Below are 17835 nucleotides of genomic sequence, written 5' to 3'. Positions count from 1 at the left end.
GGATTTTTTAAAAATTTTAGAGGTTACAAGATATTACGTATTAAACATGTAGCTGCTATATTAAAAATATTTTGTGGTGTGTTGTTGCATAACTGACTAATTTCCAAGCATCGAATGGACGAAGGAAGGAAGTGAAGGGACGAAGGAACGCGAGGAAGTAACGCGAGGAAGTAAGGCGAGGAAGGAGCGAAGTGTGAGTATGGGGCTTTAGAAGTTAACTTTTTGATTTTATGTTGAGTGAAGAATACAGTATGTCGCCGTCTTTACAAGAGGAAAAACTTTTTTATTATTGATAATTTTGAGAAAAATGTATTCTTCATAAAAAATGTGTTTCTTCTAAAATGGTTAATCCCATTTATATCTTTCCATATTTCTATACCGTGTTAGAGAAAATAAAAAAAAGACATAAAAATATTGTTATTTTTTTCTAAGAATCAAAAAGAATTTCTATGGTAATATAATTTCAATTTAATTCTTTGATAGATGGTTATTATTAATTGAGATTAACGTCATATTTTTTGCTGTTGTTAGAGTATCGTATTTTCCGAAAACTATTATCTTCTTTATTAAATGGAGAGTTAAAAAATGAACATTTTTTGTATTTAAAGTATTTCAAAATTTTTAATGGCATTTTTTAATTTACTGTGGAAAATGCCATATGATAATATAAAAATATAAAAAATAATGAAATACTCTAAGTACAAAAATTGTTCATTTTTTAATTCTCCATCTATTGAAGAAATAATATACCGGTTGTGCCGTTTAAAAAAAAAACGAAAAAAAAATATTTTATATTTTAGAAAGTTTGGCGTAGAATTTTGAACATCCTGTATGATTTACGATTACCATATTTATAACAAAGTAAATACAGACAATCTGAAGTAAATACCTAATATTGTTTTGATTTCAGGACAATTCTTGTATTTTTAATAATTTTTTAAGAAGGCTGAGAAATATATATTTTTTATTTATTTATTAATATCTCTGAAACTATCTAAATATATTTACACTAATCTTAGGATTACGTAAAGTGATCTGAAAAGAAGCCAAAAATGCAATAATATACAGGGTGATATATTTAAAAAAAATCATAACAATCCACTCACACTTTTTTGAGTCACCCTATAGAAGTTAAAATATTTTCCTGAAATACATTCTAGTACATACTTTAGGTTTGTACTTAACATTGAATCAAAATTTCCAAGTTTTTTATTGTAGGAGCTACAGATGCCCGACGTACTATTCCTGGACCCTGTATATTTAGTAATCTAAATTAGAGAATTTTGAAAATATGTCACTGTCAGACAGCATCATTTTATATACAACATGAAATAATAAAAAAGTATCGATATAAGTAAATATTGATACTTAGTTTTGACACAATTACCAGGTAAAAGTATCGACGGATAAATAATACAGTTACATCCCTAGATTTGTCTTTTGCCGTTGCCTTGGTGCCGTACCGATTTACCCTCCCACAAACCGGAAACAAAACACCGTCGGCACGGTGTCGGTCCCTTCCCGAGCCGCCCCTGATCAAACAAAGGTGACGCGACGCGCGACTTGTCATTAGATCGTCACCGCAGCCCCCTAGGACCGGTCATTTTCTGGTGGTTTACCGAGGATTAGCGTTAATTGGAGCGTTGATCTTTGAGCCGCACTCGCCGACAAGGGTGGTCAGTAAAAGACGCAGTATATTATTTAAACATCGCCAATTAAGATCCTCTTAAACTCAATTATATTTGCTAAATAAATATAGAAAAAATCTATGTGCTTTATTGTAGAACATTTCTAATATTAGTCTCTCCCCCAAAACTCTTAACATTTTAGATCCAAATAAGACATATTCCAAAAGAATATACAATTTTACATACGATACGACATACAGGGTGTCCCGGGCTGAGCGTGCATTACTAGGTTTCTAAAAAACTACAATATTAAGATAGGAGATTTTTTGCACATCATTATTTTACAACGAAATCTATCGATTAAAAATATTTTCAATATGGCGGCACTTCCGAAAATACCGGAAGTTGACAACAACTTTCTTATTTTAAATGGGTGCCCCCATTTGTTATTACATACGTAATTTCTCTGTAAAATTTTATGAATTTTGATATTAAACACTCTATATCTAACACTGACCGTTTTTGAGAAAAAAATATTTGGACGAAAAAAGTGCGCGTCAAAAAAATCTGTATAGCCTAAACGTCAAATTTAGTGATTACCACAGACGCTGGGACATAGAGAAAAGACATGTGGCTATCTATTTCAAAAATTAATAATTTTTGAAAAAGATAGTCTTCTAAACAAACGCCACAAGTAGAAATATGCCCAGAATGCCATTTAAAAATCAAAAGTTGTAGTCATTTCCAGTGAAACAGGAAGTGACCAAAAACAGTTGAATACATCAATCAATACAAATTTATGTCATATACTAACATATCAAATCTCGTTTTTTTATCTGGAAAAATAAAAAAGTTATAGGGGTGAGCCACTTTTAAGACACACCCGGTATATTTATGGATTTTAATATACAGAGGAATGGTGTCAGACTTTGACATATTTTAATCTAGAAACATGTTTTACTTCACGTTAATCTGATTTTCTCAGTGTCTTAAAATTCCTATCACAAACATTTCTGGACGGCATCATTTAACAGAGATAATTTTCAACACCATAAAAGTTGTAATTTTATTCTTTCACGTGTGTGGTCCTTTCACCAAAACCACTACATTTCCTTAATGTTTTCTGTTACTAATTTTTCGAAAAAAATAATATAAAAATTTACACCCCTTCTGGAATCTTCACGGCGCAAATTGCAAAACACCCTCAACACAATGGAGAACCGTTTAAAAAATGATGACATCAAGGGGTTTATTAGAGAAACGGAAAGTTTATTAGCCATTGATGCCACATCGAGGGAGAATAGGTGGTCTTTATCGCCTTTGTGTGGCCCTTGTGTCGAGTGGTTGCAGGCCCTGTAACCTGTCAACTCGAGGAAAGTCATAATTTTTCACTTTCGCCAAAAAAATATTCGATAAAGAATATTTTTTTGATGGCATCGAGAAAATGTTATATGTATTAACTTTCTCTGATAATAAAATTTCAGGAATATAATGTGGAATTAGATGTATATGATATGGTATTCTTGACTTATTTTTCTTCTAAAATAAAATCAATAATTAATAGTAAACGATTGTTAAAAGTTACATGGGATTGCCTATATGTTCTGAGAGCCGATGCATAAATACATAACCCGGAGAATACCTCTATATTGGTAGTTTCATTCAACAAAACAAGCAAAGATTATATAACACTGACTGTCAAGACTAATTATGATCTGTATATCCCTTTGGTATATCCGGTATAATAATTGCATACAGTGCCATGTCAAAGACGTCAAACAACTCATGCTTTATTAAAAGTACGTCCTAATAACTATACAAATTTTGTCAAAGCACTCATCTACCTGAAACGTGGCTTACATGTTACAAGATGAAGACAATTTTCTATTCTGTGGCTAAGCTAATAATATTAGTGGAGATGATCTTCAAAGTTTAATAAGCGTGAATAATGTCCTGAAGTTCTTTTACCTAGTGAAACCCATAATAAAGTATGACGAAATTAAGAACGCCCATTATGGGTTTTACTTTGGCACCGATAAACAGTACCGACAAAAATGGTACCGTCATTTTTTTCGCGGCTTTTTTAACACGTTTTCGGTCTTTTTGAAAACAAGGCGAGACTAAGCAATTCGACGCCAGACCCAGTCACGCTTATCTTTTTTCACAAAATACTTTTTGTTTTGTCTTATTATAAAAATTCTATTTAGTGATAATTAATTAAAATTCTGTAGTTTCTTAGTTATTTCTCTAATATTCTCTACTTTCTATCTTTTTTTACTTCCAAGATATTAAAAAAATACCTCAAATTAGCAGGTTATATGAAAAACACTGTAAAGTATAGATCAATCTTATTGATGCAAAACTTATTTACCAAATAACTTAATCACGATACATCCAAACAAATAAAAAAGCTTTATTGGACCACAGGAGATAATTACTGGAAACTGGCTGCTTTAAGAGGGGCCCCAAAACAAACAGGGCTACGCCTCCCGTTTATTTTCGGCGCGGTCCCCCCTCATTTGCCTAAATTGTCGGTTACTGTCAGTTTATAGGCCAGGGAAGGTCTCAAAAACGTCAGCTTTAGTGCTATACCGTTTCGCGGCTGCTCATAAATCAGAGGAGTATGTAATTTGGGGTCTCAAATAAGAGAAAAAAGAGAATTCTGACGCCCCCGTATATGAGTGAGAGTCTGTTTATATGGGGCTATTTTAGGAAGATCGATTTTTTGGTTAAAAAGTGGAAAATTTGTTTCAAACATCTTTATACAATATTATTATTGGATGGAAAATGACACTTTAAATAGAATGACATCATATGTCAAGTTTTGACATTTTCGCATATCGTTTATTTGAAGCTGTAACATGCGGTTCATAACGAGAATTTGACTCGAAATACCAAGTGTGTGATGTCAAATTATTCGTAAAAAAATGATTTTCCCAAATATGCTAATGAGTCAGCCTTGTTCCATTTAAAAAAATTGAGATATGATTAAAAAAACGACTTGAACATCTTTTAACCGGCCAGAACAAGACACTAAAAACATTAGACGATCAAATCTATTTTTCCAAAGCTCTCCTTGATTAAAAATTAGTGTTTTTAACACAGCCATGGCACTCTAGATTGAAATTTAAAATACAATTTTTGCGAAAATGTCAAAAGTTGACATATGATATGTCATTCTACTCAGAGTGTCATTTTCTATCGAATAAGTCACAATATAGTCTTAATACGGTGAATTACCATGTTTACTATACAGATATCAATTTTCGAGGATTTTACTACATTATTAGTAAATAAGAATTAAAAAAGTGACTTTATGATTATAAGTAAATTCTTAAAAAAAATATTCAAATAATCAAATTCTGAACCAAAATAACTGTAACATATTTTACATCAAATTACTATCAAATTCAGACCCTATCAGGATCATTCTTCATCAATTTTTAATCAAGACAAACAATTTCAAAACCAGCCCCTTTAGAAAAATTAATAAAAAAATGATAAATAACAATCAAATAGGCGCGTCACACGTATTCGTTTGTTTTTATTGACGATTTTAGGAAATATTTCGCTACGGTGGGCGTGGACACCGCCCTTCTTTTGTTTTACCATTCCGTCGAAAAATAAAAGAACGTTGGGAATTAGAAAATCAAGTGTGCCCGGACCACCTAGGTTGATTATTTTGTCAATTCCATCCCTTATGTTAGGGGTGGAGCTGAAAAAAGTATCTGTATGACGTTATTGGGAAAAGAAATTTCCATTTTGATTTAATAAGAGATCATTTACGACTTTACGACCAAAATCAAAGGAAATTGTAGATATAGACAATAGTCGACAATAAATGGATTAAAAAAAATCAAATATATACTATTAGGTATATTTTTATTAGAAAAATAATATCAAAATCAAATTATCAACAATGTCAACAACAACATTAACAAATTCTATCGTTCCATCTTCTTTCAGACTCTTATTTACCAGACCCGTGACCCCAATGGGTTACTCCTACGTAGCTGGTACCACCTTTACCGCCATGCTCACCATGCTTGCCGTGATGGGCAGGATGTTGGGCATGCCCTTCGCGATGTACCTCAGCGGTGAAACCCTTGTGCTTGTCGGAAGTGTATTTTACCACTCTGTGGGTACCATCGGGGTCGTGGATGGTGTACTCTCCCTTGACGTCATCGTGGTGACGTTCCTCGTCCTGGTGTTTGTGGTCTTTGGTGTGGGGATCGTGGACGCCGTATTTGAAGTGGTAGTGCGGTACTTGCTGTCAAAGGGTAAAAATAAGAGGTTATATTAACTTGTATTATATATAATTTTATCTATTACTATGCATTATCCTATGTAAATTTTAAAAAACTTTTTATGATATTTTTTAATGATAATCACATAAAAAATTATCATCACATTTATGATGAAATATAGGCCCTAAATTTGAAATATATGGGTCCATGGTCTAACATATTTTCATTATTTATTTATTTTTGTAATCTATACAAGGTCTATACTAATATACATATAAAATCCTTATTGACTGACTCACTGATTAATCACGATCCTGCTCAAACCACTTAACTAAGAAGCTCAATTTTGGCAATTTACAGGTTGATTCTAGGGTGTAGAGGTTCGATATGAAAGAATCTTTCGAAATTCCAGTTCCAAGGGGGTGAAACCACCCCTCAAATATTACAATATTTTTTATTTAAAAAACGGTCAAGTTTTCGAAAAAACGCTTAAACACGTATATTTTGGTTTGTTTTTTTACATATTTTAAGATTTTTAGAAAATGTATACAGTGTGTTTCGACAAATCTGGTCATTGATTAATCACGATCCTGCTTAAAGCGATTGACGTAAAAAGCTGATTTTTGGAAAACGGATTGACTTTTGGGTATAGAGGTTCGATAAGAAGGGATTTTTGGAAACTCGAATTCTAAGGGGGTGAAACTATCCCTCAAATATTAGAATATTATTTATTTAAAAACCGGTGAGTTTTTCGGAAAAACTCTTAAACACGTATATTTTATTTTGTTGTTTTACATATTTTAAGATTTTTTAAAAATTTATACAGGGTGTTTCATAAAATATGACCACTGAGTCACGATTCTGCTTAAACTGCTTGACATTTGAGGCTGATTTTAGGCAAACGGATTGACTGTGGGGTGTAGAGGTTCGATAAGGAGGGGTTTCTCGAATCTCAAATTCCAAGAGGGTGAAAACGCCCCTCAAATATTACAATATTTGTTATTTAAAAAACGGTTAGTCTTTCGGGAAAACGCTTGGACACGCATAATTTATTTTGTTTTTTTTACATATTTAATTAATTAACCACGATTCCGCTCCAGTTTGTATGTTAATGGAAATTCTTGCTTTGCTTTATCATTACCATTACAAATGATTAATTCGACACGAACGAAGTCGCGGGTACACGCTAGTATAATAAATATATTTATATAAAGTCATTTTATATCATAATATTTTTTAATGATAATCACATAAATAATTATCATTTCGAAAGTGGCTCACCCCTATAACTTTTTTAATATTTTAGATAAAAAAACGACATTTGGTATGTTAGTATATGACATAAATTAGAATTGATTGTATACTTACATGATCTTCATGTCCATGAGGTTGAGGATATGAAGCCACAATGGCAACCATCATACAGAATATAAGCTAAAAGCAAAAAGAAACATAAATGCTAATAATAATAAAAACATTTAGATACCCAATCAAAATAAATAAGAAAATATCTATCATAAGTACTTTTATTTTTTTGTTATTTTTTAATATCCCTAGGTTATTTGGAGTACTTTGTTAGAAAATCTATGTTAGATAGACATTTTTTTATAATAAATGTATATTCAAAAACTTCTAAAATGTTTGTGTATGCTTACAGTAATAGAATGCATGGTACCGATATCCAAAAGACACTAATCTATAAAGTAGACTTATCAACGATATTTATACCCGTACCCATTTCTATTATGTCAAAACAGGGTCGCAATAATAAGCAATTTTCGGTAGTACCAAGCCTCTCCGATAGTGCCAATAATATTTAAATTAAATGCAACCTGCCAACTGTCTTTTTTATTCGTTTGCGGTTAAGGTACTACCGTTTTTTATCAGTACCAATTTGTCGCTCAATTGATTTTTTAATGTTGCGAATATTTGGTTTGTTCATTATGCTCAGTCTCACGGAAAGTACTATAGTATTTATTCAACTTATGTGATTGCATACATTATAGAATTTGGAGGAAAAAGTCGTACCGATTTTAAAAAGCTCACACGCTCTGTTGATCATGTAATATTTTCGTTAGTTTGGCTTTTTAAAAAAAGAAATCGATTATGTATTGTAAAATTATAAATTACACATATATATTTGAAGAATGAATAGCGCCTTGTTTTGGTTTAATTTCTGTTATATTCTTTTTAAAAAATGGTTATATTACATAATATAATCTATACAGGGTGGGATAAAACTACAAGAGGATGACTTTACAAGAGGATATTTTTTTATTATTAACATTTTGAGAAAAATGCATTCTTCATAAAAATTTTTGCTTGTTCTAAAATGATTAATCCCGTTTTAACTTGTCAGTCGCTAGAACTGTTTATTATGCACTTTTTTTGTCGCGTCTCAGGTATGCCCTTCCATTCTGGGGTACGTGTTGTGCGACTGACTCAATTTGACCGCATTTTCAAGATTCAGAAGAGATGAGCTATTCGATATTCACTGGGACTAAACAGCAGAACCCATTGCCGGGATTTTTTTAAAAAATTAAAAATATTAACTCTTCCTTCCTTATTTACATTTGAATCCGCGTTTGCCTAATACGTAAGCATGTATCAGCTTCTCAAGCAAGGCCATCTCACACTTATCCACTCAGGAACGCGGAGCAAGATCTTTATCTACCTACCCCACGCTCAGAGTTAGTTAAAAGTTCAATATTATACAACTCGAAAAAAATCACCTGTCATTTGAAATCAAATCCATAACATCATTTTCTTCATTTCGCAAAGCATTGAAATCTTATTTACTAGACCAGACTTTCTACGCCGTAAATGACTTATATTTTGATAATCGAATTTGATCTTGTAAACACTGGTCTAATGTTTGTTATTACTATATTTACCAATGACAGGTCATTGATATTCACTATAAACTTACTAAATGTTTTTGAATCTTATTTTTATTTTTTTTATTCTTTGACATTGTAAACATTTATAAATGTTTTTTTTTTAATTTTAAACAATAAGACTGACAATGTTATATGTATAATGTTTTGTATTTTATCTTTCTCTTTTGTTTGTTTACTTTGTTTGTTGTTTACCTTTGTCTACAAATTGTGTTTTTTGATAATAAAGGCATTTATTTATTTAATTTTATTTATTTATACTTTTCCAAATTTCCATACCGTTTTAGAGAAAATTAAAAAAAATGTATAAATATAGTTGCATTTTTTTTGTAAGTCCCAAAAATCAAAACGCGTTTCTATGGTAGGTAATATAATTTTGATTTCATTCTTTGATAGATCGTTATAATTAATTTTGATTAACGTCATATTTTTTGCTGCTGTTAAAGTATCAAATTTTCTGAAAACTATTATCACCCTTTCCGTAGCATTGAACTAAATAAATTTTGTGCTTCTTTAACATTTTAAAACAGCAAAAAATATGACGTTAATTAACATTTTATCAATAACAATCTATCAATGAATAAAAACGAAATTAAATTACCATAAAAACGCATTTTGATCTTTAGAAAAAATTCAACTATATTTTCATGTTTTTTTTTAATTTTCTCTAAAACGGTATGGAAATTTGAAAAAGAATAAACGGAATTAACCGATTTAGAATAAGCAATTTTTTTTTATGAGAAATGCATTTTTCTCAAAAAAGTTTTCCTCTTCTAAAGACAATCAGGGATATACACACTGTATATCCACAGAATATTGAAGCACTCTGTATAGAGGTACTATTTTGAAACTTCATTGATTGTCAAATAATATAATAGGCCAAAATTTCACCATTTTTTATCAAGGTCTCTAGTTCTGTATATTAATGATCAACCATGAAAGATTGCACTAGATTAATCAACAAAAAAAGGACATCTGACTTAAGAGCCTAATGACACATTCATTTTGAAAACGTCTTTTGTTTCTGGTATTTTGTAAGGTCTCAATCGAGTAGTCTACTGAAAGGAAATGGGAATTTTTGGTTAATTTATCATAGAAAAGGGGAAAAGATGTCTAAAACTGATATGGACAATATTAAGGAACGGTTTATATTTCTATATTGCTATTTGGTGGTCTTTATTAGGATATATTTGTTATTTTTTGTAAAAATATACAATTTTCTGCTTTAAAAAAAACATATTTTCTTTAAAAATTTCAAAAAAGGTATTAATTTTCTTCTAATGTACTTATTTTGAGTTAAACCAGGTTTTGTTTTGGTATTCTTAGTTAGTTATCTCCCAGTTTGGTAGCAAATAAAAGGTGTCTCATATGTGTCAATTATCTCAACCCCAGAAACACTCCCATGAGTTTAAAAAAAAATTCAGATTAAGTGTATACTTTGTTGTCCATGTGGCAACACAGTGCGTCGAATAAACTGCTGATTACCCATTCATACCGGCGCACAGTAGGCAATATGTCCAAACCAAGTTGCAAAAAATAACATCCACAGTTAGCATTTATGGCAATAACATTAGATTGGAAACATATTAGTTAAGAGGAAACCACATAAAACTAACAAAAAAACATATTCGGAGTCTCTTTCGAGGGGCTGTAAAACGAACTTTGCGCAAAACCTACATTTTCAGTTAATTTGTGTCCAAAAACTGCCTTTTTTCTACAATTTCTTAAATAGTAGGCGTTGCATTCAAGTGACACAGTATTATAACAATTGAATCGGACGACCTTAGCTTACTGTCAAAAATTATTGTAAAATTGTCATAACGTGTTTTACGTAGATTCCCGGTTGGGGTAAATTTAATGTGAAGGTAAGTAAAAAAGTATCTTTTATTTTGATTTTTTGGATAAAAACTAGGTAAAGGTCAAAGTAGAACATAATCATTTAAGGTTTTTTTTGATAGTGGCATATATTCTATCTTAGAAAAGTTAAGTCAAAAAAATCGCAAAAAATCGCAACATTAAATGTATTGGAAGCGTAAGCCTCCATGCGTATGTGTATAGTAACATCCTTTATGTGGATAATTGTCATAAATTAATTGTTATAGTAGCTAGAGCTAGAGAAGAACTTGAAATATAAAGTGACGTAACTTTTCTCAAGATTTCCGAAGAGGTATGTCATAAATGCCAAATGACATTTTTTGACAAATTGACAAATTATTACCTAATTTTTTAAATTAAATGAAATGGATTTTTCTTTCAGATTTAAAAATGTGCACTTCGTGACCATTGCTTCCAGCTGTTATAAAACAAAATATCAGTAAATAGTAGGTGGTAAAATAAAATTTAGATATTTTTAATAAGTATAAGTTCTATTATTTCCTAAATTGTCATTGTTTAATTCTCAGCATATTATTACTTATTTAAAATATAATAATAAAATATTGTTCACATATTGCCTGGTATTATTAGAAACCCAACTTATTCAAATGACAAACAATCTTGAATAAAAGTTCGATTGGATTAGTATACTAGGGTTTTCTTTTATACATTGTCACCCCCTTTATGTTTTTTATTTGACATTTCCGAAAACTGTCTCAAATGAAAGTGGTTTTGAATAAATTTGCCAAAAAAGTCTATTTCGCATATACAAAGTGCTTCAAAAAGTCTGGGCGTGGTTCAACTATCTTATTTCAAATTAGGTATAGGCTATGCTACAAAAAAGTAGTTAGGATTTTTAGGAGAAAATAAAAATCAAATAAAAAAATGGGTACTAATTTGAAATAAGAAAGTTGGGCCATACACAGGATTTCTAAGGCACCCTGTATATGCAAAGAAGACTGTTTTGAAAAATGTATTCGAGACCGTTAAACTTTTAATCAAGACACTTTTTTCGAAAACGTCGAATAAAAAAGATACAGAGGATGTCAATATATAAAACAAACCCTGTATATGGCACAGGAGTAATAATTGCTCAATATTTCTCTGTTTCATCTTGTCTCTGCCAAAAATCGTAAAATTTAGTGAAATGTAAAATATTCTTACCGCATTTTGGTAGCTGTATTAGTCAAAAGATGATTTTTCCATTTTATGAATCCCCTCCACCACCCCCAACCACTCTCAAGTGAGCCAAAACTAACAGGGTTCACGGCCTACTGGCATAGTATGTTTTTACCAAATTTGAATAAAATCGTACAAAAAAAACAATTTTTGCAACATACTTCTGGATTTTTGCCCACTGTGCGGCGGTTCTCAAAATGTAAGCTTTATTTTCTTAAATTTTTAAATTAATTTGGTTATCTTAAATTTATTTTTAAAGTATTTACCTTATTAGACACCTCGTTTATTAATGAGAGTAGTTTATTTATAAAAAATTGCAGCTGAGTTTCAATTTATTAGTGAGAATTACCTATTTTTGAGGTTATAATTATTTTATTCATAGCAATTTAATAATTTATCGAAACAAAAATTAAGAGCGAAATTAAAATAAAAGAAATGTTATAATTTTACTGATTTATTTACTGTATGATCGGAAAAAAACGGCGTTAAAGACAGCTGGGAAATGACAATCGATGATAATTTTGGCGAGGTCAATCTGTAGACGTCATTTACTATAAATTTCATACAAAACTTGTCAAAAATTAGCACTAACTATAGAAGGATTAAAAAAGGATAGTTCCAGACACCATGAATTTATTTCCTATAAATCATCATTTTTACTCAATATAAAAATAAATTAAAGCAGGTCAAGTAAATTATCGATTGTCATACCCCAAACGCCTTTGGCGCCGTTTTTTTCTCGATCGTATGGTTTTTTCTCCAAATATTGTCGGAAAATAAAACACACCAATTAAACAGTAAAAAACAACATTTTATTAACAAAAACAATTAAAAAAAAACAGCTATATATAACTTTATTTAACAAACAAATCCTTATCTTCCAGAACCATACCCCCAATGGGTTGTTCCAAAAAAGCTGTGCCCATGACCCTTGTGCCCTGGGTGTTTGGCATGACCTATTCTCTTAACCACTGCTTGGAACCCATTGTGTTTATCAGCAGTGTACTCCACGATTCTGTGAGTACCATCGGGTTCCTCTACGGTGTACCTTCCCACGACTTTGTCTTTGTGCCTGTACTCCTGATGACTTTTGTGGTCCTTGGTGTGAGGATCATGCACTCCGTAGGAAAAATGGTAGTGAGGAGTATGCTGTAATCGAAAAAAAACGTAATTCGCTATGGAAAAAAATATTGTTTTATACACGACGATAAAATTGCATTATCCTCTTGTATAAAAAATAACTATTACGTAATGATCATGGTACTTACATGATGATGGTGATGGCCTCCATATCCTTTCTTGTGTGCTTCGTGGGTCTTCTGTGGTTTCCCGTGACCTCCATGATGGCCAGCATGATAAGCTGCAGGCTGTGCATGATTGTACTGTGCTGATCTATACGGAGCGACTTTTTGCTGAGCTCCATGATAAGAATTTAGTTGACCAAACCTTCCTTGACCACCGTTTTCATTTTCGGCGTTTTCTTCACTGCTCGCGTCATCAGATTCACCACTGTCATCATTATATTCGTAGTTCTCGTAACTTGCGTCGTCCTGCTGGACTATGTATCCATGAATAGTACCAAGGAAAGCCAGTACTGTTAACGCCTGTTGAATATTACATTTTCTACGTTGTTTTCGAAAGAAAACGACGGCACGGTAGGCGTAGAATTAACGTTTTAGTTCGAGTTTTACTATACAGGGTGAGGGAGTGTCTTGATAAATCCCCAAGTCAGGTAAAGAGACTAGATTTTGAGTCGCGAACACATTTTTCAACCATAGTACTGACGTTTATAAAACATTTATTTGGGCTAAAATTAAAAAATATGTGATATATAAAAAATTCTAGTGATAACCCATATGCACGTCCCTGGTGAAAATGTCGACACTTTTATAGTATTTATAGTAACTTTTACCCTCAAAATTTCATTCAAAACGCTAAAAGTACTTATTAAATTATAATAAATCGAAAAAATATTAAGAATCTAACACCCTGTAGCTACGAAACAAAGCAGAATCTGACCTATGTTGATATGAAAAATAAATCTTGATTTTACGTGAGGAATCTCTCCACGAGAGATGGCACATGTTTTTGAAACACCCTAAAAAAAACCACTAAATATGTAGTTTTTTTTTTAAAAAAGATTGTTATACAAATCTCAATTTTCTTGACACTGTAACTGTTATGTTCTATATCCCAAAATCAACTGTCACTATCACTGTAGAGAACTTCATCATTCGACATAGTAAAACTCGAACCGGATTGTTAATTCTACTCCTACTGTGACGTCGTTTTTATTCGCTTATGACGCAGAATATACGGCGATAAAAAAAATTGAATTCAGATCAGTCTGACTTGAAGACCACTTACAAATAACTTATTCATACTGCCCACAAAGCAGATTACAGAGAGACTGAACAAATATTCCGGATTATATTGCTTATATAGTACAAATTAATCAGTTCAATCCGTTTAGCAACAATATTACAAGATACTAGACCAAACAGCAACAAAAAACCTAAAATATATACCGTTTATTTAAACAGAACTACAATGAACAGGTGATATAACCAAAATCCATTATATCCAAACATTTTTGCATTGTTTTTTATGTTACTAAATCATATATATTCGTAACGATACACAGATCACTCCAAAACACCTGAAAATCTACTCGGAACTAGGAGCATCCATCCTGTTTGCCAGATTTGACATACAGTGAGCTTTTATCGAAATCATCATGGTATTTATAGATAGAAAAGATCTTTAATTCTAGTGCTACCGTAAAATGAACTGAAGAAATAGACGGGATGTTTTTTACAATGACAGCAGGCCGTTACGTCATTCTAGAGTAATTGATTTGTAGGTTATTCGACCGCGAGAAAGCTGTCAAAAAAAACCTTCTTCATTTCTTCAGGCTTTGTTTTGAGATTTACAATAATTGATTCGATCTTCGTAAAATTCTATTGTTTGATTGAACGGAAGAAACAGCGTCAGTGTAGGCTGAGGAAGAGTTTTACTATGTAAAGTTCGATTCCAAAATATACAAAAATGAGCTTTTTAAACTCATTGGGGATATATACCCATGTAAATTTATATAAATTATATATTAATAAAAAAACATTATATAAATTATAGATAATAAACATCCAGAGATTTGAGACCAAAGGTACCCTAATAAATAACTGCAGATGTGAAGCAAGGCAGGAACAAAGAGAAGATGCAAGAAATGATACCGACTTGGAAGTTTTATTGTGCGTGGAAGAGAACGATGGAAAGATCAGCACAAGGAAACTTGAGGATGAAATAGGAATAGATCACACAGCGTTTCGAATTTTCAAACGACATAAATACTATTCCTTCAAATATGAAAAGCACCAAGAGCTACGAGATGGGGACGAAATACGGCGGCAGACGTTTTGTTTTGATATGATGGAAAGAGCAAACACGGATAGGGAATTTTTAAAAAACATATATTTTACTGACGAATGCACGTTTACTTTAAATAATGAACCCAATGTTCAAAATTATCGATATTGGAACAAAGAAAACCAACACAGGTTTGTCGAAACAAGGAGGCAATATCCACAGAAAGTAAATGTTTGGGCAGGGATATTCGGACACAATATTATCGGGCCATTATTTCTTACGCCAAATTTAAATGTAGAATATTATTTGGAACTACTCGAAAATCGTATTTTACCTGCTTTACATGATGCCGCTAGGGAAAATCAGGAAGTTTGGTACCAAATGGATGGCTGCCCGGCTGGGAATATTTAGACAATAGTTTTAACGGAAACGTTATTGGCATCATACAGTAAATTGGTCAGCAAGGTCTCCTAATATTTCGCCAAATGATTTCTTTCTCTGGGGCCATTTAAAAAACAAGATATACAAGGATAAAAAATACCCAAATCTAGACGAGTTAAAAAATGCTATTTCTGCCGAATGCAATAGAATTTCAGTTTACCAACTAGCGAATGTAAGAAGAGAATTTTATGATCGCCTGGGTTATTGTCTAGCAGTCGATGGAGGAATATTTGAACATCTTAAATCCTAAAGTTCTAACAATTTAATAGTACCTAAATTAATAAGTTATTGAATATTGTAATAATACTATAATTAACCTTGTAATTAATTACTTTATTTTACTTTAATTCATATTAATTTGTATTTATAAATACATCTTTAAGATTTCCGATGTAGGAATGAGTTTTCAATAATAATAAAACACTAACACAAAACATCCCCCTTTAGAACTTTTTCTTTAATGGCCATAAGCGGGAGTAAAAGCCCAACCGCCCGAACAAACACTAGAGGCGCCACCGGTCATCAAATGGTGTAAAAATTGCGAAAATTTAATCGTCTAATTTTGACACAAGGGGTCGCGCTTAACTTTAACAATTTTAATTCAATATTCATTGTTTTCAAACTATGTTATTAGACTTTGTTGTATTTTGTGAATGTATAAATGTTTTCTTAGTATAAAGTTGCATTATAGTAATTTAAATTATATTACATACATATTTAAGATTCAATTATTATGACATATATGTCAGTTGCCGTCTAAAATGTCATCTTGATAACAAAAAGTTAGTTCATAGTTAGTTATTGTCAAGAGTAGTTCAAATCACGTTAAAATATTAAAATATAATTAGATATTTTATATTATTTCAACAACAAACACGTAAAGCCGGAGTCTCATGCATCCGAAATCCGATGGTACGACATCCGAAATTTGAAGTTATCGTGTGAAATAAAACAAGCCTGTCACATACATCCGAAAGTTCGTTCCGAAATTTGACGGTTTTGACATTTAGACTTGTAATTACTATGTATTATTATTATGTATTATTCCATGTATTATTGGAGAAACACTTATAAAAATAACTTCCTCGTCAAATATCCCGAAATTGCCCACTTCCCACTAAACTTGATTTTAAAAACCAATGTTTTCAAAAAAAGTGAGGTTAAAAAACACGATATCGTACAAAAGTTAAACGAAATTTAACTTTATACGACGTCGGACGATTAGTTAAAAATATCGGATAAAAATTGGTGTCAAAATATTTCGACCAATAGGAGGACCGTCGGATCGTCGTGTCATCGGATTTCGGATGCATGAGACTCCAGCTTAATAGTACAGCTTAATGTTGATATACAGGTCCAAAACAAAAAGTGACGTTATATTTTTCAGTTTTCGTTGTCAGCCGCGGAAGTTTCAGTGATTTTAGTGCTGTCGGATATTTTTATTTGTGAAATAGAAATATTGCGTTTGGATTGCTAAAAGTGGCAGTTTTATTGCAATGTAAGTAAACGTTTGTCCATTTTATATTTTACTTTTTTCATACCTACGACAAATATATACATATATTGAAATTTTATAATTCGTTTTATTTAAAAAATGTTAGAAAACAAGCTTGTAATTCTGTAATTGACATAATTGTTATGTAATATATTCCATTTAAATGTAATATATTACTTTCCAATTAAAAAATGTAAATTTAAAAAATATATTAAAAATATATACAGGCATTAATTGAAATTTTTTGAGTGCGAACAAACACGAGAGGCGCTTTATTATTTACTTTCATTTCTTAACATGACAGACGAAGTTCTAAAGGGGGATGTTTTGTGAATACTAAATAGGTAAATTTCTGAAATGACAACTTCATTTGACAGTTATCTTTTACCTTGACTGCTTGCTGACCCTGACCAAATTGCTTCTTGGCCTCAAGGGCTTATGCTCAAAGACATCCAAATAGCAATCTGAAAAGTATTGTACAGGGTGTTGACAAACTTTTTTTATTATAGCAAGCATATTTAAATATCTTTAAATATCTCCAAAACCAAAAGTTGTAAACATATTAATTTAACCTTTATAATAAATGCCTTAATTTATGGCCAAGAATCCAAAAATGAAATAAAATACCGGGTGTTCTATAAGAAAAAATATAACTCTGGTATTTGATTTTAATTCTGACATACTCTGTACATTTCAAAATAATTTTA

At 31.4% G+C, this 17835-nt stretch overlaps 2 protein-coding genes across 2 annotated transcripts; both read right to left on the bottom strand.

The window, feature by feature from the left end:
* Positions 1-5598: 5598 nt before the first annotated feature.
* LOC115882054 (adult-specific cuticular protein ACP-20-like) lies at positions 5599-7294 on the bottom strand. Its single transcript, XM_030899878.1, has 2 exons — positions 7244-7294; positions 5599-5898 (listed from the first exon to the last, which is right to left on the bottom strand). The coding sequence occupies exons 1-2, from the start codon at positions 7292-7294 to the stop codon at positions 5599-5601; spliced, it is 351 nt and encodes a 116-aa protein (XP_030755738.1).
* Positions 7295-12699: 5405 nt separating this feature from the next.
* Positions 12700-14225, bottom strand: LOC115882053 (cuticle protein 19-like). The gene is made up of 3 exons (XM_030899877.1): positions 14194-14225; positions 13095-13430; positions 12700-12975 (listed from the first exon to the last, which is right to left on the bottom strand). Exons 1-3 carry the CDS (start codon positions 14206-14208, stop codon positions 12700-12702), a joined length of 627 nt encoding a protein of 208 aa, XP_030755737.1. The 5' UTR covers positions 14209-14225.
* Positions 14226-17835: the final 3610 nt, after the last annotated feature.

This window comes from Sitophilus oryzae, unplaced genomic scaffold (genome assembly GCF_002938485.1).
Source record: "Sitophilus oryzae breed Bouriz unplaced genomic scaffold, Soryzae_2.0 scaffold_1745_pilon_pilon, whole genome shotgun sequence".
In the NCBI taxonomy this organism is placed as follows: domain Eukaryota; kingdom Metazoa; phylum Arthropoda; class Insecta; order Coleoptera; family Curculionidae; genus Sitophilus; species Sitophilus oryzae.
Note: the sequence above shows the minus strand (reverse complement) of the source record. Positions and strands in the feature narration are given on the sequence as shown.